Below are 22,126 nucleotides of genomic sequence, written 5' to 3'. Positions count from 1 at the left end.
CAACAAATGGGTGCGCTGCAGACTCGAAAGAGGCGAAAGAGGGGCCAAGCACCTGAAAGATAAATAAAGAGCCCTGCTGAATGCGACGGTTTACATAGCCATGAATACAGTAAAACGTGTGATTTTTTTTTTGTGCACACATGCACATGCACGCACTGACTCCGGCGAATATGGGACAACCCTCCGAAAAGGCCGAACAGACAGAGAGAGGCAAAGGCCCAAGCAAACGAGGCATCTGAACGCCCGTTCGCTTCCCCATCGACATGGGTAGTGCGTCTTTCTTCTGGCACCCGTACATACGCCATCCTTCCCATTACCGCCATTTTCTCCTCTGGTCGTCATAGCCACGTTCCCCTCAATCGCTATGCTGTAGATATTTGGTTTCTTTATTCTGATTCTCTAGGCGCTCTAACGGGAGGGGATAAGATATCACACATTACATTCTTAATTAACTCTTGGGGTCTCGGATCTCACGAACGTTCCTCTGCACATCCGCCAACGTCTCCGCCATCGTCTCCAACGTCCGTTTCAAATCCCTAATCTCCTGCTCTTTCTCTTTCACAATAACATCCACCGCCTCGCCTCCACCAGGACTTGTGCTCCGCTTCCTCAGAGTTGACGTCAACAATAGTTCCGAGTCCCGGTCCCATGTTGCCCCGTACTTCTTCTCGTACGCCTCCAGTTGCTGAGGCGACGCAGTGAAGTATATCTCGCTAGGGAAAAAATCGTGTTTGCGCCGTGAGCCAGTGAGGTGATAGGACAAGTTCTCGGCGGCTTCGATGTGCTTGAGTCGTGAGCCGATCCAGGTCAGACGCCACTCGTCGTCGCCGCGGAAGAAGGCCACGTTGATGAGAGCTAATAAAGGTCGCGTAGAGATCAGACACGAAGAAGTGGCAGTAGATGTGAGTTTACGGGATACACATGGATTGAGTCAGGTTCACCTCTCGGCTTGGGGTCGAACAACTTACCGATGAGAACGTTCAACATCAGAATTGCGGCGAAGAAGAAGAAGAGCATCATCATAATATGGAACGCCCAATCATCAGTATTGAACATATCGTTTACTGGATCATATCTTCCTCCCTATTATCATCCACCATCCGAAAAAGGACAAAAAAAAAAAGTTTCGTTAAGTAACTAAGCGATGCACTCGTCCATCGAAACGCGATCGTTTCTCTACAAATACAGCTCTGCATCTTACCATCATGAAATACGTCGCCGAGATAGCTTTGAAAAAGTGTGTCGGGAACATCTCTGCGCTATCGGTAATCGTGCATTCGCCTACAGGACACGCGCGGAGCAGATGCATCAACGCGATCGTGAACGCAATAATCCCCAACGCAAAAATAACAAAGAATACTCGGATCTCTGCAATCGCCTTTTGGATAATCGTAACAAACTTGCACACGCTCTTGTTGATCCGTAATTCGAACAGCTATGCAAACGTGCAAAATTGGTTTGTCAAGTTCGTTCTGTCCGTGGTATTTGAGAGTGGAGAAAAGCTCACGAGCTTAGTTGGGGATGAACTTACCATATGCAAGAAGACACCCAAGACTGCGAAACTCAAGAGGCGCGTGTTTCCAGCAGGGTCGCCTCGGCTGATCACAACCACCTGGTCAATACCTGCTGCCAGTGGCAACGTGAATGTGACCATATCCAAGAAGTTGTAGAACGATCTAAGGAACAAAGCGACACTATATGAGTAAGAGAACATGAACTGTTGCGTTCCAAGACCAGAGTACAGAGGCAAAGCAAATACATACCCCCTATAACGCACCCAACTCTCTAAGGCCTGGACAATCTCCAGCCAGATAAACATCGTGGCCATGACAATGATAGCAATGAAAAGCCCCAGCAACTTGCCCGGCTCCGAAAAGTATACTTGCATCAGCGCTGCAATCACCACCAGACTATAGAAGGTCGACTGGAAAACAAACCGTGCTAACCAGAAGCTGTATCCGATCGTGTTCCTATGCAATCGAGATCGACGATCAAGAAGTCATTTCGAGTGAGGACCGTGCTTCTGGGTGATTGAAATTAAGAAAGCACAACGGTTCAAGGATTCAAGATGCCTACCATTTGTACGTAACCAGGGCCGCGATCGCCGGATTGTCAAAAAACGCCAGATTAAAATCATGGCTCTCCACAAACGCCTGGCTCCTCGGCCGTAGAGCCACCGTCACCATCTGGCCCAACGTGGTCCACCACGCTGCTTCTGCCTCCTTTTCCTCGCTCACCTCCAGCTGCTCTTTTCCTTCATCTGTATAATGCCAAAGCGCTTCAAACGACGCCTGAAATGTCGGCCTTGTAAACCGATCATTCTCTGGATCCGCCTCACTCGGTGTTATATCCAGCTGCATAATCGGGTTCTCGATCTCGTACAGCTTCTGCTTCGTCGATTTCCAGAACCGCCATCGGATGCGGGGTGGGGATGAGATCCGGTGATTTTCAATGATGAAAGAGCGTTCCTTTACGGGGACGAACGTGATCCGGTCGAGGATGGACTGCGCGTCTTTCGGATACATTTCCATGAGACGGTTCATAATGCCAAAGAGCGGGGACATGAAGGCGAGATTCTTAGACTCGATGGCGTGGGTGACACAGTATTCGATAATGAGCTTGCCGACTCGCATCGCCTTGGGCTGCTTCTCTGCATAACGAAGTAGCACGTTCAAGGGGTTGTTTTTTTTCGGGGATTTCACGACGGGGATCCAACTGACCCGATCAAGAGGCAGGATGGCAGCGATGATTTGTTCCACGGACTCATAGAAACTTTGATGCCAAGACTCACACAGCGCAATAAGATAATTCTTGGAAACCTTGGAAGACACAGACGGACGGACAAGTTTCCTGAGAAAGGCACAAATTATCCTCTTGAGGTTATCGTCTCCATATTGGTGCAGACCGATCAAATGTGCCATTCCCAAATAGGTACGAAAGTACTCGCTGTAGTCCAGGTCATCCACCGACGAGTGCGGATATGTCAACGTGTGCTCCTTAGTGTCCGGATCCGTCACATCAACTGACCCTCTGAAGTACTGCGTCCGGAAGCGAAGACTGATGCGTCGTCCACAATCGCAAATCCTGGACTCCTCAATCTTTTGGACGATCTTGTCCTCTATATAATCGGTGTTATCGTCCTGATATCTCCAGCTCTCAATCAGCTCTGCGACATCAGCGCCTGTCTCGGTGAGGCTCCAAACCGTCAGGTTATTGACCGCCATAAGGATCAATTGTTTCGCTCCCGGCAAGAAAAAACCAGCACACCAATTGCCTAAGGAGCAGAGCGGGACCACAACGTCCTTGGGGCCGTCGGGACGAGGGCAACTGATCCTGATATGCACGCTCCAGGACCCGTTGGTGAGTACTGAGCCGGAGGACACTCTGAACTTTGATCCTGAGGTAGAGATGTGCTCCCAGGTTCCTGCGGTCATGTAATCGTCGGCTTTGATAGGGTTCCAGCCGCATTCAGGACCGCATTTCTTTTCATCCTGGGCCATCAAGTTATCCATTCTGAGAAAATACAAAACAGAACCCTGGAAGGAAAGAGGAAGAGAAAGAGAAAGAGAAAGAGAGAAACAATCGTCAATGGAGGGCTCAGACAGCCTTGCGGATAGTAAGAGCTGCATTGGATGAGCCTGACATACCTGAGTATATCCAAACACGACGTCCTCTGTTGGAGCCAACGGATGCCGAACGTCGTAATCCTCTTGCACCTGAAAGCTTTTAACGACCTCCATATCATCAATCCTGACAATACTCCGTCCGTTGATCCTCACCGGATGCCCCGTTGTTGATACTGTATCATCCTTTGTCATGAAATAGTCCTCACCTAACGCGATCTCATTGTATTCGCATGCGCTCAGTCCACGGTTGTACACCCCAATCTTCGCGCACGAAGCCGTGTCGTAAACATACACATACCCCTTCGTCGAGAACGCCGCCTTCGATCCATCCTTTGACAAATAGACCATATACCGCCTCGTCTCATCCTCAACTGGGATCCTCGACACATTCTTCCCAGTCTTAACATTCCAGATCGACACTAAACCATTCCCACCTGTCCAGGCAAAGTATTCGCCCCTCAAACTCATAAGCACGTTCTTGGCAGCTGTGAATTTCGGCTCCAATCCAAATGTCACCGTATAAATCTTCGTCCACTTGCCATGAGTCCGATACACCGAGACTTCACAGCCGTTCGACAGCAGATACAACTCGTCCTCCTCCGAGGCATCGACTGGATCGACCATATGAAACAGCCCATATCCAAATTGCTCCTTCAACTCCTTAATGGCAGGCACCTGCTTCAACTGCCACGGCATCTTCAGATCCTGATCCGCTGGGGCTGTGGGCATACACTCCAAGAGCATGAACGGATGGTTGACCATCGGTTCAACCGGGACCAAGGTCACCTGCAACCCTGAATGCGAGATCGAGATCGAGTAGTATTCGGGGGGATCGTGTTCTTCCTCCGTGACCAGGGGGAAACAAGCACGAGCAAATGGTCGGGTGTGGAGCTCAGGTTGCCCATTGCCGTTGCTGCTGTTGCAGGGGATCGCCTTGTCGGGCGTACGGAGATCCCAGACTTCGAGACGCAACTGAAGCGGATTCAGCGAGGGTGTCAGCGTTAAGACGTGGGTCCCTGAGCTCGAGAGTTGGAAATAGTAAATGTATGATCGCTCCTCGGGGTTTTCCATGATGATCGCATGCTGTGGTTTTCCAAATCCGTACAGGATATGATCTACACCGACATCGCCGAGTTGAACGGGAATTAGGTTATAATCTCCACTGACTTTTTGGACCAACAAAATGGACGGTGATTGTTGGAAATGCACTGACCTGTGGGCTGAATACCACCTTCCTCAATCTCAACGTAATGAACCTCAAAAGATCCTGTAGCCCCGGTTCCGAAAGAGATTGTGATCTCGACGTATCCTGTGGGGTCCATTGGTTTAATATAAACCTGCCGAAGAAGTCTCAGCCGCCTGTTTTTTTCTCGGGCTATCAGTATACAGAGACACGTTAATGTCTTGTGTAGGAGAATCCATTGAGGTAAAAGCCCTCGTCCCTGAGTACATACGGATATTGCGAATCTCGTTGTTGTCGAGTACAGTCGTGGATGACCAGACCTAGTAAAAAAACAGAAAAAAACAAGAGAAATAAGCCATCTTTGTTAAACACTGGCGCCTGAGACGCCCTTCCAAGGAGTGCATGCAACGACTTCGTACCTGGTCATACGAGATATGATTTTCGTCTGCCTGGAGGACACTGAATGTCATACTATCCAGATTGTCGACTTGGATCTGGTCAAATGTAACACTCAGAGTAACCCAGTACCACCCTTCCAGCATTTCACCTTTCTGCTTTAGTGAGCACTATTATTGAATGTCGGGAGGGGGGTGGGGGAAAGAGGAGGCAAGCAGTTGTTCGTTAGTTGTGCATATGAAAGTTTGACCTGGGGTATGCCCTGATGCCTGAAAAAAAAATGCTACCTTCCACTCCTCGTTGCTATTAACCATTACGGAGCTCTCTGCCCTGGATGTAGAAGTGATTGGTTGTCAGCAAATCGATGCACGATACGCATTCTTTCTTTGAATACTCTCATGCTGTTCTTCTACCTTTCGGTGCCAACCACCCTGGGCTGACCTGTCGTTTCTTCTAGGTACCATCGTTGAACTAAAAGTATCAATGTACAGCAATGGTAAGTAACTATCAGAGCCTTGTTTCGAGATACCAATCGAATCCAAGATTAAATCGGCAGCGCTATCCATCCTTACATCGGGGTTTGCTTGGGGTAGGTTGACTAGGACTGGCCTTTGACAAATCCATCGGGGTATCTGGACCCATTGAAGTTATAGATGCCATGAGAATCTCTGATGATGTATCGAATCCTGTTATGGAAGCTGGTAATAACTATAGGCACTTCTGGTATACAACTACAATCGACATGAAGCGAAAAAAGAGCAATGTTGGGGGAGCAGTTCCTGAATAGAAGGGTGTATTCCTGAACGGGGGGATGAAAAGGAATGACAAGAAGAAGAAAAACAGCAGGCGCGAAACTCCCCCGGATTTTAAAAAGAGAACCAGAAGATGAGGCGAGGACAGGAACCGGGACCTAGGGGCAGAGGCGCACGATCCCTGGCGGGGTGTTTCATGTTTGCGTGTGGATGTGTTGAGTACATGTATATCGGCTCATTTTTAGCGTTCTGTAAACTCAAAAAAGACGGTATGCACTGCTGTGCGACTCCAATGATAACCCAATACACTGGGTGGCAAAACGCCTTGTTTCTCCCGCTGGGCCATGGCGTCTAGTGGCACGAACACTTTTTATGCACTCTATTGGTCCCTTTCCTTGCGAATGTGGATGTATCCGCGGAGACAGCTGAGCTACTTCTCTTTGAGAGAAGTTAAGTGCCATCGGGGGCAGTTGCAAATGGCGTCGTTGTTCACAAGCACAGTACGGCTCTCACCTTGGACTGTATGTGCCCTTGCTCCTTGTCTCGTCTGAGCGTAGTTCCTCTCGCCGATTCTATAACCTTGGGACTTTACGGCGGTCGCACTACTCAGCTGCGACTTTCAACCGTGTTCCGCGGAGCTTATTGTCTAGGGGCTACTTCTTCTGGCGGAGGTTCTGTCCAATCTAGTCTGTCCTTTTCTACGCATTATATCTATGACAGACACATCCGCCTACGGTTTAGGGTAGTTGGCATGAACATGGGTCGGAGAATGCTTATGGTTATTTAATGATATGAGTGGTTCTATGTGTATGTATATATATATGTGTCTAGCCTAGGCGATCAACATCCTTCGCTCCTCCTCGAGCGCCTCGGCTTCGCAAATAGAGCTCCTCCGCTTCGCCAAAAGATCATTCCTCGCCTTGCATTTCACGACCTCGGACTCCCAATTTGTCTTATAAATCACCCATAGCTCTCCCAATCCGACCATCCAGAGGGCCACACACAATGATGACCACAACCCCTTCAGTCCCCATCCCATCGTGAACGCCATCACATACCCCAACGGGAAGGCCACCAAATAATAGGCAATCAGGTTCAGATACGCTCCCAGATGCTGAAGTCCGACACCTCTCAAAACTCCTCCTCCAACGCCCGCCAATCCGTCGCTGATCTGGAACAAGGCCACCAACGGCAAGACCATGGCCACAGTCTTGACCACATCTGCGTCCTCACTGAATAGTCGGCCCCATCGGTCCTTGAAAATGATCAGCGTGGTCGAGTTTACCATGCCAAAGATAATCGCGAGCGCAATCGAGACTCTTGACGAGACCTTCGCAGACCTGGCATCGCCCATTCCGATCAAGTTGCCCACTCGATTCGAAGCCGCAATCGAGATTCCGAACGGGATCGTGTATAGCAATCCTGATGTCTGCACTACAACCGACTGAGCCGCCAATGCAACCGTGCCCAGATAGGAAGCCGCCAAGGACACGACCTCAAATGCCCACCATTCCGTGCAGACCATCATCACGCCCGGCAACGCCAACTTCAAGAACGACGGCCAGCCTGTCAAGCATTCGCGCGTCCATCCTCCCCAGCCCTGGGATCCATCCACGAACTTGATGTAGAGCAACAAAAGGAGCAGCATGTTCCAGTACGAGATACTTGTTGCAATTGGCGCGCCGATATATCCGATTCCAATATACTTATGCCACACGAGCGCATAATTCAGGACCACGTTAATCGGGGACGCGATCAGCAGCACATAGGTCGACGCATGCATATTTCCCTGGGCCTGGAGGTATTTCTTCACGCACTCAAAGATCAGGAATGCTGGAGCGCCGGGAAGGAGACCCTTCAAGAAGATAGCCGCATGTTCAGCAAGGGCCTGTTCCTGTCCGAGAAGGATGAAGATGTATTCAGACGAGAGCCAGACGCCGGCGATTGGGATGAAGAGGAGCATGAGGACGAGAATCGCACGTTGAAGGTGTAGTCCGAGAGTGTGGGGGTGATGACTGGTGTAGGACTGTGAACAGAGCGTGTCGAGTGCTGTGGCGGTGCCGAGAGAGACAGACCAACATGTCACCGCCGCGAACATTGACGCCAACGACGAAGCAGCCAATTCTAGAGACCAAAGCATTAGCGAGAGATAGAATATGACGATGGTCAGTGACCTTGTGCATTATGACGGCACCAAAAAACACATGCATGGGAGGTCAAAGCAGGAAAAAGAGTCTGTGACAAAGAAGAATGGTTCATCCACGCAGTTGATCCTGAACCAAACTATCCTAGATGATGACCGGCGCCACCACCACCACCACCACCACCATCACCATCACCATCACCACTATCACTACCGCTACTAACAAAAAGTTATTTGGCGCGAATCTGCACTTCCTCCCCGCAATTTCATTTCTCCTGTGACCGATATCCAGTTTTTTTTTTTATCCTTATCCTTATCCATTTTCTTTTTGCATGTCCGCGTCCTGTGCTGTCCTGTCCTGTCCTGTCCAGTCGGTCCTTTGTGTTTGCGGTGTTACGATCGTTTTTGATGCGTGCATTGGCATTGGTGCGTTTCCCTGCACATCTTCAACTGAGCCCCCACTCCTCTCTCCCCCGTCCATTTGTACTGAAAGCTAAGTTATCCGTCGCTATAATAGCGTCCGGCTCTGTCTTCCAGGTCTCCGTTCGGACATGAACAAATTCATTCCCAGCAAGCAAGGCTGCTATGTGCGCATGGAACACCAAAAAAAAAAAAGAACTGACTTTTTGTTTGCTGTTTTTTTGTGTACCTGACAAGAAGACAAAACCCCATGGTGCACGACCCATCCCATAGAAAAACCCGTTGTTCAACTTGTAAAGCCTAAAAGGAAAACACATCCGCAATCGCAAAGTTTTTTTTTTTTTTTTTTTTTTTTTTTTTTTTTTTTTAAATTGACTCCAATTGACTCCACTTGTTCCTCCCCTCTGATAGTTTCCCGACGAAGGAATAGAACGGGAATAACATCTCCATAACTCAAATGATGAGGTATGGCGAATATGACAAACGACCACACGTGTGATCATGCAACTTTCCTCCTCCCATTTTGTTTCCCAAAAAAAAAACAATCTTTAAGGTCCTTTCAGGGAGTGAGCGTGAAAAAAAAACACAAAGACTTACCAATGGATCCAAGATGTCCGAGAGAAATCAAACTAGCGAGCTGCAGTGAGTTCTGCAACACATACGTCAAGACGACCGGACCCGAATACTTCAACAAAATCTTGAACTCCCTTATCGTCAACTCCCGGATCGATAAGTAATACTCGCTCCTGCCGCTTTCTCCATCGTCTTCCTGTCCATGTCCTCCGTTGGGGTCCAGGAGCGTCTCTGTCGAGCTAGCGGCCTTATCATGCCTCGCTGCATTCCCGGGCAGTCTCCCGTCGTACTGATTACCAGCAGCAGCGACAGCGGCATAGGATGACGAAGAATCGTTTGAGGTATATAATGCGGGATCGTTGTGGTTGGTGAATGAGGTCGAGCCAAGAGGCGCCTTGGTGATCAGAGGCGATCGCTCGGAGATGGTGCCTAATCCGTCTTCTGTCCGTCGATTATGGTGGTTATTATGGTGTGAATGTGCGGAGGGAGGACTTGGAGGGAAGGCATGGTCGTACGCCTGCTCGAAAGAGTGTTTCGGGAAGGAGGACATGTGTGGGAGGTTGGTAGTTAACGAAAGACTACCGGTCGATAAGGAGAGGTTATGTCAAAAGCTGAAGGGAAGTATGGGGGATGAGGAATGCTGGTATATGGATGTTGAAAGCAGAGACGAAAAAAGTGTCAGAGAGTGAAGGGATGAAAAAAGGAGGAGGAGTAGTAGGAAGGATGATAAGAAAAGTCGGCCATCCAAGTAGCTTACTGGCTGCTGGCTTTAATCTCTGATCGATTGCTGTGATTTGCTGCTGCCGCATCACACTCGTGGATGTTCGGGATGTATTCAATAAGATTCAACTGGGGTTTTTCTTTTGATTCGCAGTCTGAACTTGATTACCACACTGCCTCAACACACTCATAACACATAGAGTCGAAAGCATTGGTAAACCGCGAAATATAATTTTGAATTGAAGTGAATACTCCTAATTTGGACGCATATATTTTTTGAATTGAATGATTACTATCCCGATTTGGACAGATTCCTGTTGTTCCCAATTTGGAACGACTGGTAGCTCTCTACAAGCAAACTGAGACGTAGTGCACTTAGGGAATGGGGCTACGGATGCACAACGCCAATGCTCATTTGAAAGCTCATGGCTAGATGATGAACCACACAAATCTTGCAACACAACCGAGAAAAAATGTCCAACAGCACTAGCATTCCCATTGAGACCATCGGACGCGTTAATTCATCGCTTCCCAATGCTTCCCCGAAACAAGACGCGTGGAATATTACCACATCCCCTACTCGCGTGAGTTGTCGTACCCCACCGAGGCCTGGAACCCCTACTGGGTCTCCAGGGTCTTCAGGGTCCCCAGGGCCTCTTGGCTACAACCGACGATCCCCTTACCGTTCCCCGAGTCATAGGATTCGTACTCCTCCTCCTCTCCGATATCACCCACCAGTAGGAAACTTGTTCTTTGTGCAGGAAACCCCTTCCAAGAGTCGCGGCATTTCGACCCAGTCCCCCAGCCTCCACCAGGTGCCTCCGACGTTAACCTTTGTCGAGGATGATCCCTCGGACACCTTCACCTCCAGAAATAGTTTCAGGACGCCAAAAAACTCTGCCAAGCCCAGGAACTGTCCCAAGCCCCCACAGAGGCGCAGAACTCCTACTCCTACTAGATCTCCGGGGTCTCCGGGGTCTCTTGGCTACAACCGACAATCCCCTTACCGTTCCCCGAGTCATAGGATTCGTACTCCTCCTCCTCCTCTCCGATATCACCCACCGGTAGGGAACTTGTTCTTTGTACAGGAAACCCCTCCCAAGAGTTGTGGCATTCCGATCCAACCCCCCAAATTCCATAAGGTGCCCCCGACATTGGCCTTTGTCGCGGACGATTCCTCAAACCCCTTTGACTCCAGGAATGACTGTAGGGCACCAAAGGACTCTTCCAAACCTAAAAAGCCTGCTTCAGCATCGAAGCCAAGCGAGGATCTTGTCCTGAATAACCCCACCTTCAAGCGTGATAGATCCTGCGTTACGTTCAATGAATACTGCATCCTTGCAATGATTTTCAAGAGTCTCTCCCTCGCTCCAGAACCTGTCCAGCAATGGATCTCAAGCCTTGGCAATGGCTCAAGATCTAAAGAACTGTCATTGTTGACCGGCGTCAGTGAGTCGACATGCAGGAAGGCGATTGATTTTTCGATAACCAGCACCCTCAAAGGTGGCGAAGCCAAAAGATCTGGACCTCCCCAGCAAGCGCTGGAAATGGCCGTTTCTAATAGGATGATGGAAATTGTGGTCGAGACCAATAAGCTAGGACTACCCAACTCATCTAATCGCATTGCAAACCAGCTACGAGATGAGAAGGTACTCGATGTATCAGTCAGCACTATCCGACGCTATCTCCATAAACTGGGACTTCACTGGGGCAAAGGGATCCGCCAAAACATTTTGCACGATGCGCCGCAGAATGTTAAGTTCCGACGTCAGTACCTCGCGCGCCGCCTACAAAACCTGGGAACTCTATCGGATGGAAGGCTGGTGCCCAAACGGCCCGAGGTATTTTTGGATGAGTCGTACTGTCACCTTGATCATGCAGCAGCGAAGCGGTGGGTTTCAACAGGAGGTGCAGTTTCCGAGCCCGGTCGGAAGCCATTGTTGGTTATTTTCGCCGCCTTTGTGGTGTACTACGATGCGGACACGGACGAAGTTGTGGGCAAGTTCGTCAAGGACAGTGTGCATATCTGGCCCGCAAAATCAAAAAAAGGCCTATCCAATGGTCTGGAATCATTGCAAGACGCCGACTTATGGAAGGACGTCCCGGATGTAATTCGCTCATCTAATGTCATAGCAAAGGACGACGATTATCATGGAAACTTCAACTCGGAGACATTTAACGGCATCTTCAGGAAACTTTGCGAGAATCTGCGAGACATGGGACTCGGCCCTTGCCACATTCACCTTGATGGCGCCTCCTATCACTTCAGTAAGGTCAACAGGAAGCCCACTACCAGAAGCACTAAGGAGGACATATTGAATTGGTACGCTGTCACCAATAACCTGGTTCCACATGGGAAGAACGGACGCCCACCAACGAACCATGAAATGCTGGCGTATATCAAGAGTCTACCTGACCAGCCGTTTTCGATTTCAAAAATTGCGGAGGAAATTGGTGGCCATGAGATTTTCAAGACCCCTCCTTACCATTGCGAGCTCCAGCCCATCGAGAAGATATGGGCCGTTGTGAAGAACAAGGTCGCTGCCTATACGACAGGGAAGATGACACCGTTGAGACTCAAGAGAACCCTAACTCACTACTTTTGCGAGCTAAAGGACAGTACATTCATCTCAGTGTGGGCCAAGAGCGTCAAGATCGGCCAAGCATACTATGATGCCCTGGATAAACTGTCTCAAGGTGATATTTCGAGCGCTTCCGCTACCGCCACAGACCATGAGGAGGAGTCTCATTATCCGGATGAGGATGAACTCAGGTCTGTAAGTGAAGCGGACTGGGAGGAAGAGCTCCAAGAAGAATATGCTCGTTATGGCCGGCCATTAGTTATCATAGAGAAGCTGGATGACCATTTCGAATTCGAAGGGGAAGAGTACGAATATGAATAACCACAATTAAACGTGATTCTTTGTTTGAAATCAATGTATGGGGCCGAAAATTAATCGCATAGCCTCTTGTGAAATGCACGATCTTCATTCCTTCAACTCCATCCCTTATACAATCAGCAAGCAATGTCGACCCCTGCCGAGCGCACTTCTGGTTCCCTCATCTGCTCCGGACCCGCAAGCTCCTCATCCAGTTGTGAACTGTCACCTCCCGATTCTCGGATTCAAAGCGAAAATGCCTCTAAGGATATTCGTAGCCCCCTCACACGCGACGAGTACGTGGTCCTAGCCAACACCTTCAAAAAATTTTCCACGGCTCCGCCTGAGGTCCGAGACTGGATGACGAGAGATCGCTTGTCTGAGATTACTGGCGTGGATGTAGAGTTATGCGATATAGCCATAGAATTCTCGAGAACGGGCATCTTGAACATCCCTGAATAAACTGAAAATGACACGGCAAAGCATACCACAAGACTCGGAGCATAGATGAGGAAGGACTATGGAGAGCAGACATTGTAATGTCTAGCAGGGCTACTACTTCAATGGAGCTCGTGGGTCACGTCTAGGCGGGACTTAAGAGGAATAAATACGATTGCGACGAACCTGCTTTTTATTATACATTTCCTTAATGAGGACGGCAGCAAGAGACACGTCGTATGCTTGGCTTTATGATCCATGACTCGCGACTTGTGCCTCAGATCTCGACTTGATTTGATACGCCCTTAGTAGTCCTTTTCAATTCCATCCGTGTCGTTTGGATGGTGGGTGGTTGGGCCTCCTTTAAAAGCATGACCATGCACTTACAGATCTACTGCTCAAAGAAACCTTATTTCATTAAATTGATTCTCAACTATTCAGAAATATATCTTGCGGTTCGCCAGTGATTTGGACTCTACACAGCACACACATACACACACACCGCTGACGGCATCATTATTAGTCTTTTCTTTTTCGATCTAGAAACAGCTAACAACAAAGACTCTTCTGATTCTCATGAGGACATAAGAAACAAGGTTTCGTAGCAGCATTAACGTTGTCCCACGATGGTTGCACACACTCCGGACCATCCTATCCTTTTGCATCACAATAACGTTGCTGTACCCACGGACAACCAGATCATTGCAAAATAAAGCAGTTGCTCTGCGCAGATTGGAAGCAAACAATCTCGATCGCAAGCATTCTTTGCTTTCTTGCCCAAGTAAGTACCCGTTCTACGAGACCTTTTTTTTACATGACTCTGGAAGGACATATGTGTTCTATTGCAAAAGAAAACTATTTTTTTTTGTTTGTGTATGTATTCTTCCAAACCTGGTGTATCGTATCTCTTTTCTTTTTTTTTTTTCAATATGAATAAGTAGCAGAACAACTAAGCAAACATAGATCTTCATGGAACACAGGAAAGGGACGAAAGGAAGAGCAGAGTTACTAAATGGATGAGTAAAAACTAAGATTACATGAAAGGTGCGGAGGAGGGAAGATAGCAGTAAATGAAGCACGTTTCGATTATGCACCAACGGTCAGTCCATGATGTGCTGCGCCCGTGGGTTCCTGACCCCGATGCGGTTCCACCATCTCAACATCCTCCCCATGTCCCCCATTGTGTCCGTGTACGTGTCCGTGCCTACTGTACGCAACCGCACTGCCGTTCCCAAGACTACCACGACGCACTTCGACTTGATCCTGTTCCCCCGCAGTATCCTCCTCCCCTTCATCTTCATGATCCTGCTCGTTGTCATGGTCGTCATCTTCCTCCTCCTCCTCATGCTCATCTTCTTCAGTCGCGTCCTCCATCCTCGTATCTTCATCATCATGCGATGCGATATCCTCGCCTTCGCCTTCACCCTCGACTTCACCTTCGCCTTCGCCCTCAGCTTCAGCTTCAGCTTCACCTTCGGTATCACCATTGATCATCGAATGAATCTCCATCTTCTTCTTGACTGCAGAAGGTGATGATGCCGTTGACTGTCCGTTCACCGCCGCCAGGTTGTTCTTGATCTCCTTGACCTCTGCAATATACTTGTCATATTTTGACGGCCGTCCAACCTTGCCAGTCGACGTCGCCTTCTTGCGCCCCTTTGTCGTTTCGTTGTGTGAGTTCTATCCAAAAAAAAAAAAAAAAAAAAAAAAAAAAGAATACAAAAAAGAGAGAGAGAGAGGGAAAAAGTTAGCGCAGGTTCATTTTCTGATAAATAGATGCTTTCTTGGATTTTTTAAATATAAAAAAAGAAAAAAAAAAGGTAACGTACAGCTCCCTGTCCGTGCTCGTGCTCGTATTCCTTCATCTCTTCCAAGTAGCGTTGTCTATCCTGAACAGCCAGCTCAGAGTAGATCTATATAGATCGCATAGCAGATCACACAGGACGGTTAGTAATCACAATCCTCTCTCATCAACATAACAAGGGCACAAACGGCCCACCATCCCGAGGCCTCTATATTCTCCACTCATCCCGCTTCTAGTTCCATCCAGCTTTGTTCCACTGTTCGTTTTTGAACAATCCACAGTGATCCGTTTTCATCCGCATCGTTTCAAGGCTTCTGCCGATGCTATTGCATGCTGCGGTTCCAACCGAATTGCATACTGCGGGTCCAACTGAATTGCATGTTCCGCTGTGTCTTCCATCGTCGCCTGTTGTTTGGTGCCTTTCCGTCATCTTGATCAACCGTGCTCTTTTCTTTCCCCCCCTTTCTTTCTTGCATTTCGCAAGAAAAAAAAACGACCTCTGCGGACTTCTGTACCTTTTTCTCGGTCGATGGCATGGACTTCCACTGCTGGCCCAGGAACTTTGTCAGCTCACTTTGATTGCCCTCCTTCTTTTCCTCCCGTGCCTGCTGCCGGTGTTGCTGTGAAAAGATAAAGAACGCGTTCGAGGGGCGCTTCGGGGCTAAGGGGTCCTTACGTCTTTTCTTCGCCGCCGCCGTCGTCATCGTCGTCATCGCCGTCCCCCCTGCTGCCGCTCCGCGCTTCCCGTTCGGCGATGACGCCTGTCCCTGTGCTTGCTCTGTCGAGTTTACGTTCAAACTCGTGTTCGTGCTCGTGTTCTGGTTTCCGGAACCAATGACGGAAGATCCTCGTGATGGCGGGGTCTTGGATCGTCCGCGTGCGTGTTCATGGGACCCAGTGGCAGGAGGGTGTGAAGACGAAGTGTTGTTGTTATTGTTGTTATTGTGATGATGGTGATGATGGTGATGGTGCGAGTACGAGGACGAGGCCGAGTGCCGATATCGCTTCAGACGGTCGAGTCCATGGTTATTTCGAGAATGGGTTCGATGGTGGTGGGACTTGGAGGGGTCACCGTTGTTTCGTTCTTCATCCGAATCCGACTCTGAGGTTGAGGAGGAGGATGCTGAGGGATGTGTGCCTTGCTCGGATTCATCCAGTCTATCGAACAGGAAGCTTTTTTTTTTTTTGCCATGAGATCAATTGGAGAAGATAAAAAAAAAAAATGAGTATAGCTGGTTTAGTGAACAAATCGTTGCCAGTGCAGTTTGGCAGCGTGCAAAAATGCGTGTGCGTGTGTGTATGTATATGGTACCTTCTCTCGACACGCAGGCGGTGGATATTCTTTCGGGCACGGCTCAGTTTGATGTTGAGGATGTCATTGTCCTACAACGAAAACAAATAAATTGGTCAGAAAGTTGGATCAAGACCAAGAATAGAACAAAGAGAGTGAGAGATGGGGCAGCTTGTTGACCATGCCCCTCTTTCGTTCCTTAGATACTCTCCCTTCTCTCCCCCATAGACTACAACCAATAACAAAAACAACAATATAGTTCCAACGGCATGCCCTGTCCTCTTTGACATCTTCTCTCGTTGTAAGGCGGAAGGCCAAGAGGGGGTTTCCTCGTTTCCGCAGTCCTTTCTTCCTTTCTGCTCCGTCTTTGTAAACAACAAACAGATCGTGGATGAAAGAAACCAAATAGTACAAATAACGACCTCAGCAGTGACAGAGCTAGGAACAGATTCAAATCAAGGCTTCCCCAAAATCGATCCATTTTGCAACAATAGACTTTTGTGTTTACCTCTTCAATATCCCGTATCCTCTTCTTGAGATCCTTGTATTTGCGCTTATACTTGATATCTACGAAACAGGAAAACGCAGTAAAAAAAAATGAGATCATCAATATCATGTCAAGAAAAAAGGGTAGAACAACGCGTTCTCTTCAATGGGTCAAAATCAAGAAGAGAAAAAAGGATCAATGCATCTTATTATTACCATCTGCAGTGGTCATCGACACAGCATTACTCTTCACACTATCCGCAGGTTGTCCTGCCTGTGCTTGTGCCTGTGTTTGAGTGCCCGTGCCTGTACTTGGATTCGTCGTCGTTGAATTTGTGTTTGTATTGCTGTTGGTGCTGGTGTTGGTGTTGGTGTTGGTGTTAGCGTTCGTAGCAGTACTAATCGCACTCGTGTTAGTGTTGGGAGAAGAGGTGGTTGGACCGTTGTTAGCAGAACCAGCGGCCGAGGGGGCTGGAGGGGCCGAAACCTGCTTTTCCTAGAATCAACAGATATACCATTGAGGTTGAAGACATACAGAAAAGATATAGAATGAAAGGAAGAAAGGGACCGGATTTTAATATAGAGCAATTGGCTTTGTTATTTCGCGACTCAATAGAAAAGATATGCAGAATGATGTTGATGATGATGATAATGATGTTTTGTTGTGAGCCAGCTGGGACAATTGCGGCAGCAAGCAAAAACAAAACAAGCATAGTATGCAGGTATGCCAGTAAGGCATTCGAAGGAACGAAGGGGAAGGATGTGTGTACCTTTGGCGAGGTGCTGTTGACGATGGAGGACAGGGCTGACATTTGGCTATTGAGTGCGTGTGCTGGTGAGCGTCTTTGCTGCCTGTGTGGTGTGGATGTATGCTACAACGATCAAGCTCAAGTCAGCTCAAGTCAGCTCAAGTCAGCTCAAGTCAGCTCAAGTGAAGGCAAGTTAAGGTCAGGGGCGGTGTTGCCGGGAGAGAGAGAGAGTGAGAGAGAGAGGAGTTTGTAGAAACGAGGAAAAGAGAAAGGTGATGTGCGCAAAGGAAGGAGAGAGAGGGAGAGGGAGTTCTCGAATGAGGGTTGGGAAGTAATGAATGAACAGAATGTGTGAAGAAAAGTGCGCGAAGTGTGAGGTGGAAAAGTGTAGAAAAGAGAAGAGGGAGGGAGCGGAACAAGAAGGAAGGAGGAGAGCAAGGAAAGCATAAAAATAACACATTCAACAAAAGAAAAAGCACGAACACACACACACAGTCGCCCAAAGGAAAGAGGGAAAGAAAGAGAAAGTCAAGAAACAACAACAACAACGACAACAACCCACCCGCTTGCTGGTGTCTGGTGTGGTATGATGTGGTGGAGATTGATTTGATTGTGCGTTTGCATTTTTCAAACAACGACCGGATGGATGAATATCTTTTCTGTCCTTGAAAATAGCAATAGGAAACGTGTAAGGATAAGAAATAGCTTGGTTTTCTATTGCCCTCCCTTTGGTCGTCATCATCATCGTGTCTTTCTGCGCGGTAGATCATGATCAAACACCTCCGTTTCCTCTTCATTGGAAGAGTCGGAAGCAAAGAGGCGAGAAAGCAAAACCATTTTTTCTTTTTCATCTGCCCACATGCATGTGTATCCACTCGCTCACTCCTCTTCCGTTTCTGATCCAACCCCAGAGAACAAAGCAACTGGGGGGATTTCTTACAAAAAAACTCATTTGTTTTTTTCTTTCCACGAGGGAAGAAGTATGTTTAGTCAAAGGATCCAAAAAGACACCCCCCTGGACCCAGGTCCTCGTAACTATCCTTCTCGTTAGCGCTCAGCAACATGAGGTCACTTTTCCTCTTTCTATTTTCTACTCGTTTATTATTTATTTTTTTGTCATCCGTCAGCTCCACCCCAAGCGTTCTATAGAAAATCACAAGGCAAAAGGAAACAGGACTCATTCATCTTGCTCTCTGGGCGTGTGGATGTCATTTGCACTCGTCCCTGCGCCCAACAGATGAGACTCTTACCCTCGATTCTTCCTCTTTCAGTCAAATAAATTGCATTCCCGGGAACTAGGATCACACATAATGAAATAATGGGAGCAAATTCCAACAATGAAAGGAACAGGGAAAGGTTCGTTGTAACGTTCAATGGGTACAAAAAAAAACGGCATCCCGTTGTATTCTTTCTTATCTTCCTTTCATCCTCTCTCTCTTCTCCTTCCCAGCGTCCCATTGCTTCAAGCTAGTCGCGTACCCTGTCCCAGGATTTGCCAATGAAACAACGCATTTTCAAAGGACATCCATTTCGCAAAGAGATACCGAACAAAAAAAAAACGTGGGACCTTCCGTCCTCCACATGGAGAAACAAAATCAGCACCTCTCCTTCCTACTTCACTAAAAATATACATCCTGCGAAATAGATACAACCATCTCAAAGATGTATCACTCTTTTATTTTCTTGTCGCGAAAAAAAAAAAAAAAAAAAAAGACTATATGGCCGATGAAAACCATCCGATACACACCAAACCTGCTTAGCACGCCATTTATTTTCTTTTCTTTTTTTCTTTCTTCTTTCTTTCTGTTCTTATCCTAAGCGATCGGCTGTGGGTCTTGATTTCGACTACTGCTCCTTCCAAAAAAGCTCCAAGACGATCCCTTTTGCTGTACAAGTCCACCACTGTCCTTCTGCTGCTGACTGTTCGAAATCGGTGGACTCACCGTGGCCGTACTGTCCATACCCGATGGATCCCAGGCCGAAGAACCAGCGGCACCATACCCGATCACATTAGTGTTGTAACCAATAACGTTGCTGTTCGTGTTGTTATTGACATTGCTAATGTTATTGTTCCTGGCGGCGATGTCCTGTGCGACCTGCTGTTGGTGTCGACGTTCTTCACGCTCGATCTCGTCTGCGACCCAGAGTGCACACCCGACAATGTTCGTCCACATGAATAGCAGGTTCGCTATAGGAATCATCTCCAACGCGACCGCTACACTTCCGAACCTATGTCGATTCCAAAAAATAAAAATTTCAGGTTAAAATGATGCACGATACACTGATGCGCAGACAGAGTTAAACGGTGGAAGAAAGATAAAAACCTGAGGGGGAAAAAGAATAATATTTGAGAGGAAAAAAGAAGGATCCTAGGAAGCGAACGCCTTTTTTGATGTGTGCTCATCGTGTATTTATGGGTAGGCTGTCCGTAGGTGTGTATATGAACTTACCCAGAGTATTCACTTCGTCGCTTCCAGGCCTCGCGTCTGGACTGTGCGACCGAGATATTTCGGATCTCAGCGTCGTAATGGAACCGGACCCCAAATGTCAGGATCCAGCCGTTGATAAACGCATACAGGATTTGCCCCAGAATCGGGATCAGATTCAACGGTAATGTCAGGATCAACACTACGATCTATAGTTATGTTTTTTGTAAACGCAGATGCAAATTGTTAGGATGTAGCATGGGACTCAAGTCAAGGCGAAGGGGAAGGGAGGGAGGGGGTTCGTTTGTTTTTTTATTCGCGAGAAATGGAGGTATGCAACCCAGCATGCGACCAACCCGCACAAGATTCCATGCAAGAAAAAAAAATTCTGAATACAACACCAATAATAATGCCTGCTTGGGGCGTGAGCTAGGATATACGGACCATGAATGGTACACGTAGAACAGTGAAACGAATTGATAGAGAGCTCATCAATGTAACGCTGAGCGTCTTTTTTTTTTTTGAGATGCGTCTTTACCTGGACAGTGTCTGGTGTGTCGGAAGACTCGAAAATAGATACTGAAACCCCACATATATAGTTTTTTTTTTTTTCTTTTTTCTTTTTTTTTTGCACATGGACGTCGTCCTGCCTGGAGACAAGAAAAAGAACGGACTAGGCGCATTCTGCACGGGAGCACGCTGAGTTACTTTTGACAGATGCTCTGCTCTGCTGCTGAGGCCTCTCGAACGTTGCATGTAACCCGTAACGCACCACTAAATGGGGTTTTTACACGCGCGCCCCGAACTATCGATTCGACTACGGAAAAAACATACCAAATTGCTTTGTACGATGCCATACCATACCATACCATACCAAGCCAAACATACACATGCAATTAAAAAAAATTCCAACCGAGACCGAATAAGGCATAGAGGGAAAAAAAAAAACTTGCCTGACAGAACGCGAGAAAGAGACCCCCGTTGACGCCACGCATGCATTTGGCAATATCGTTGCCTTGGCTCTTGTCGAGGACGTGCCGTAGTCCTCTGAGCTTGAGGACTCGGTCAAAGAGTCCGTCTTGATAGATGGGTAATATGATCAAATAGAAGAGGACGATCATCACTGCTATTTCGAGCAGTACGAATATCACGCTTACGAACCTGCAAGGAGAGAGAGATGGGAGGGGGATGGTTAGCGCGAGAAAAAAAAAAAGAAAGCCGAGGAAGCATAAGCTCGATTGAGCTGGTGGAAAACATGCTGTTCGCTCTTTTTTTCTTCCGGCAAGGACAGAAGAAGGGAATAGAAAACGATGTTTGGTGAAAGGTAGGGAAAGCTTCTTTTTAAACACTTCGAACAACGCACAGACGGTCCTTTTTGTGAAGTTCAGAACCTGGGAAGAATTTCAATCTTGAACAAGGCCTCTTCTTTCTGTCCACACCAAGGTATTCCATTTTTAATCTTCGAAGAGTGTCTTCAGTGTCCTCAATGTTCTCAATGTGTGCAAGAGGGAGAGAGTGAAAGTGAAAAACATCCGCCTTTTGGCTTACCATGCAACCCCCGCGGGACAGTTAGCTCTGATCAGGGCATGGGCCTGGAGTTGGAGAAGGTACGCGAAGCCAAAGATGAGGACGCCAATGGCCCATATTATCGTGAATAGGATTGGACAAATGAGGTTCGTGATCAGTTGCGGATGTCCGAGAAAGTAGATTATGCCTTGAACTGTTATAGGAAGCGAGAGAGGGGTAGGTTATGAGTCAGTGTTCAGTCGAGAAGCTGAGGAGGGAACGAGGGGATGGCGCAAGGTGTGCAGGGTGTAGCTGAGGGGATGAGGGACATGTTCGCACCAGGATAGCTCGAGGGTATAATCATGTTTGCTTTGGTTCTTATGAGGTTGTGTTAAAGTGGAGACGAAGGGCGAAGGGGAAAAGTGCTGGTGAGCGAGTGAAATGGAAGTGGGACAGAAAGTGGAGACGGGATAAAGAGCGGATATAAACCCAGAGTTTGCTGCGAAGGTTGCTTGTTGTTGCTGCTGCTCTGCTGCTGTGTGGTCCAAATAGAATAAGGAATGTCCAAGAGCCAGAGGAATGTTCAGATGGAGGAGAAAGCGAATGGAGCGAATGAAAACCTTACTTCATCCTTCCTATGCCAAGGAGGGAAAGGAAAGAGCGCGCGTATCGTGACACCATGGAACCTACTAACTGTAATATATATAAGCTCATAGGTTTATTTTATCTGATAT

At 47.8% G+C, this 22,126-nt stretch overlaps 7 protein-coding genes across 7 annotated transcripts; all 7 read right to left on the bottom strand.

The window, feature by feature from the left end:
• Positions 1 to 291: 291 nt before the first annotated feature.
• BC939DRAFT_447673 (uncharacterized protein) lies at positions 292 to 991 on the bottom strand. Its single transcript, XM_051555129.1, has 2 exons — positions 920 to 991; positions 292 to 855 (listed from the first exon to the last, which is right to left on the bottom strand). The coding sequence occupies exons 1-2, from the start codon at positions 985 to 987 to the stop codon at positions 714 to 716; spliced, it is 210 nt and encodes a 69-aa protein (XP_051413565.1). The 5' UTR covers positions 988 to 991; the 3' UTR covers positions 292 to 713.
• A 578-nt stretch (positions 992 to 1,569) lies between these two features.
• BC939DRAFT_119803 (uncharacterized protein) lies at positions 1,570 to 4,303 on the bottom strand. Its single transcript, XM_051549984.1, has 5 exons — positions 3,925 to 4,303; positions 3,648 to 3,842; positions 2,077 to 3,536; positions 1,778 to 1,970; positions 1,570 to 1,676 (listed from the first exon to the last, which is right to left on the bottom strand). The coding sequence occupies exons 2-5, from the start codon at positions 3,816 to 3,818 to the stop codon at positions 1,617 to 1,619; spliced, it is 1,884 nt and encodes a 627-aa protein (XP_051413564.1). The 5' UTR covers positions 3,819 to 3,842; positions 3,925 to 4,303; the 3' UTR covers positions 1,570 to 1,616.
• Positions 4,304 to 4,402: 99 nt separating this feature from the next.
• On the bottom strand, positions 4,403 to 5,977 carry BC939DRAFT_119649 (uncharacterized protein). The gene is made up of 6 exons (XM_051549982.1): positions 5,778 to 5,977; positions 5,619 to 5,676; positions 5,493 to 5,535; positions 5,229 to 5,375; positions 5,081 to 5,129; positions 4,403 to 5,001 (listed from the first exon to the last, which is right to left on the bottom strand). The coding sequence occupies exons 1-6, from the start codon at positions 5,863 to 5,865 to the stop codon at positions 4,772 to 4,774; spliced, it is 615 nt and encodes a 204-aa protein (XP_051413563.1). The 5' UTR covers positions 5,866 to 5,977; the 3' UTR covers positions 4,403 to 4,771.
• A 749-nt stretch (positions 5,978 to 6,726) lies between these two features.
• On the bottom strand, positions 6,727 to 10,058 carry BC939DRAFT_447661 (mate-domain-containing protein). Its single transcript, XM_051555128.1, has 2 exons — positions 9,118 to 10,058; positions 6,727 to 8,081 (listed from the first exon to the last, which is right to left on the bottom strand). Exons 1-2 carry the CDS (start codon positions 9,641 to 9,643, stop codon positions 6,790 to 6,792), a joined length of 1,818 nt encoding a protein of 605 aa, XP_051413562.1. The 5' UTR covers positions 9,644 to 10,058; the 3' UTR covers positions 6,727 to 6,789.
• A 3,901-nt stretch (positions 10,059 to 13,959) lies between these two features.
• Positions 13,960 to 17,270, bottom strand: BC939DRAFT_447656 (uncharacterized protein). Its single transcript, XM_051555127.1, has 6 exons — positions 16,928 to 17,270; positions 16,734 to 16,792; positions 16,247 to 16,317; positions 15,450 to 16,107; positions 14,960 to 15,043; positions 13,960 to 14,810 (listed from the first exon to the last, which is right to left on the bottom strand). The coding sequence occupies exons 1-6, from the start codon at positions 16,941 to 16,943 to the stop codon at positions 14,217 to 14,219; spliced, it is 1,482 nt and encodes a 493-aa protein (XP_051413561.1). The 5' UTR covers positions 16,944 to 17,270; the 3' UTR covers positions 13,960 to 14,216.
• BC939DRAFT_119592 (uncharacterized protein) lies at positions 17,051 to 18,252 on the bottom strand. The gene is made up of 2 exons (XM_051549981.1): positions 18,023 to 18,252; positions 17,051 to 17,583 (listed from the first exon to the last, which is right to left on the bottom strand). Exons 1-2 carry the CDS (start codon positions 18,203 to 18,205, stop codon positions 17,158 to 17,160), a joined length of 609 nt encoding a protein of 202 aa, XP_051413560.1. The 5' UTR covers positions 18,206 to 18,252; the 3' UTR covers positions 17,051 to 17,157.
• An 899-nt stretch (positions 18,253 to 19,151) lies between these two features.
• BC939DRAFT_447646 (uncharacterized protein) lies at positions 19,152 to 22,012 on the bottom strand. Its single transcript, XM_051555126.1, has 5 exons — positions 21,732 to 22,012; positions 21,435 to 21,606; positions 20,840 to 21,047; positions 19,911 to 20,095; positions 19,152 to 19,689 (listed from the first exon to the last, which is right to left on the bottom strand). The coding sequence occupies exons 1-5, from the start codon at positions 21,754 to 21,756 to the stop codon at positions 19,275 to 19,277; spliced, it is 1,005 nt and encodes a 334-aa protein (XP_051413559.1). The 5' UTR covers positions 21,757 to 22,012; the 3' UTR covers positions 19,152 to 19,274.
• Positions 22,013 to 22,126: the final 114 nt, after the last annotated feature.

Source organism: Gamsiella multidivaricata (genome assembly GCF_025024155.1).
Source record: "Gamsiella multidivaricata strain RSA 2152 chromosome Unknown BC939scaffold_23, whole genome shotgun sequence".
Lineage (NCBI taxonomy): Eukaryota > Fungi > Mortierellomycota > Mortierellomycetes > Mortierellales > Mortierellaceae > Gamsiella > Gamsiella multidivaricata.
This window is presented reverse-complemented; position numbering and strand designations above follow the sequence as displayed.

Excerpts from the sequence above, each read along its gene's own strand:
- BC939DRAFT_447661 (XM_051555128.1), bottom strand. The coding sequence starts at position 9,643 with ATGTCCTCCTTCCCGAAACACTCTTTCGAGCAGGCGTACGACCATGCC. Across the intron at positions 8,082-9,117 it reads CGGACATCTTGGATCCATTG|AATTGGCTGCTTCGTCGTTG; the intron begins GTAAGTCTTTGT and ends TTTGGTCTCTAG.
- BC939DRAFT_119649 (XM_051549982.1), bottom strand. The coding sequence starts at position 5,865 with ATGGCATCTATAACTTCAATGGGTCCAGATACCCCGATGGATTTGTCA. Across the intron at positions 5,677-5,777 it reads TACCCCAAGCAAACCCCGAT|TTCAACGATGGTACCTAGAA; the intron begins GTAAGGATGGAT and ends TGATACTTTTAG. Across the intron at positions 5,376-5,492 it reads ATAGCAACGAGGAGTGGAAG|TGCTCACTAAAGCAGAAAGG; the intron begins GTAGCATTTTTT and ends ATTCAATAATAG.
- BC939DRAFT_447646 (XM_051555126.1), bottom strand. The coding sequence starts at position 21,756 with ATGATTATACCCTCGAGCTATCCTG. Across the intron at positions 21,048-21,434 it reads TGTCCCGCGGGGGTTGCATG|GTTCGTAAGCGTGATATTCG; the intron begins GTAAGCCAAAAG and ends CTCTCCTTGCAG. Across the intron at positions 20,096-20,839 it reads TCTTTCTCGCGTTCTGTCAG|ATCGTAGTGTTGATCCTGAC; the intron begins GCAAGTTTTTTT and ends ACATAACTATAG.
- BC939DRAFT_119803 (XM_051549984.1), bottom strand. The coding sequence starts at position 3,818 with ATGACAAAGGATGATACAGTATCAACAACGGGGCATCCGGTGAGGATC. Across the intron at positions 1,971-2,076 it reads GCCCTGGTTACGTACAAATG|GAACACGATCGGATACAGCT; the intron begins GTAGGCATCTTG and ends TCGATTGCATAG. Across the intron at positions 1,677-1,777 it reads TCCAGGCCTTAGAGAGTTGG|ATCGTTCTACAACTTCTTGG; the intron begins GTGCGTTATAGG and ends TTTGTTCCTTAG.
- BC939DRAFT_447673 (XM_051555129.1), bottom strand. The coding sequence starts at position 987 with ATGTTGAACGTTCTCATCGGTAAGTTGTTCGACCCCAAGCCGAGAGGT. Across the intron at positions 856-919 it reads GAACCTGACTCAATCCATGT|CTCTCATCAACGTGGCCTTC; the intron begins GTATCCCGTAAA and ends GACCTTTATTAG.
- BC939DRAFT_119592 (XM_051549981.1), bottom strand. The coding sequence starts at position 18,205 with ATGATGATGACGACCAAAGGGAGGGCAATAGAAAACCAAGCTATTTCT. Across the intron at positions 17,584-18,022 it reads CACCAGACACCAGCAAGCGG|CATACATCCACACCACACAG; the intron begins GTGGGTTGTTGT and ends TGATCGTTGTAG.
- BC939DRAFT_447656 (XM_051555127.1), bottom strand. Across the intron at positions 15,044-15,449 it reads TGCCATCGACCGAGAAAAAG|ATCTACTCTGAGCTGGCTGT; the intron begins GTACAGAAGTCC and ends CGATCTATATAG. Across the intron at positions 14,811-14,959 it reads ACGAGCACGGACAGGGAGCT|AACTCACACAACGAAACGAC; the intron begins GTACGTTACCTT and ends TTTTTTGGATAG.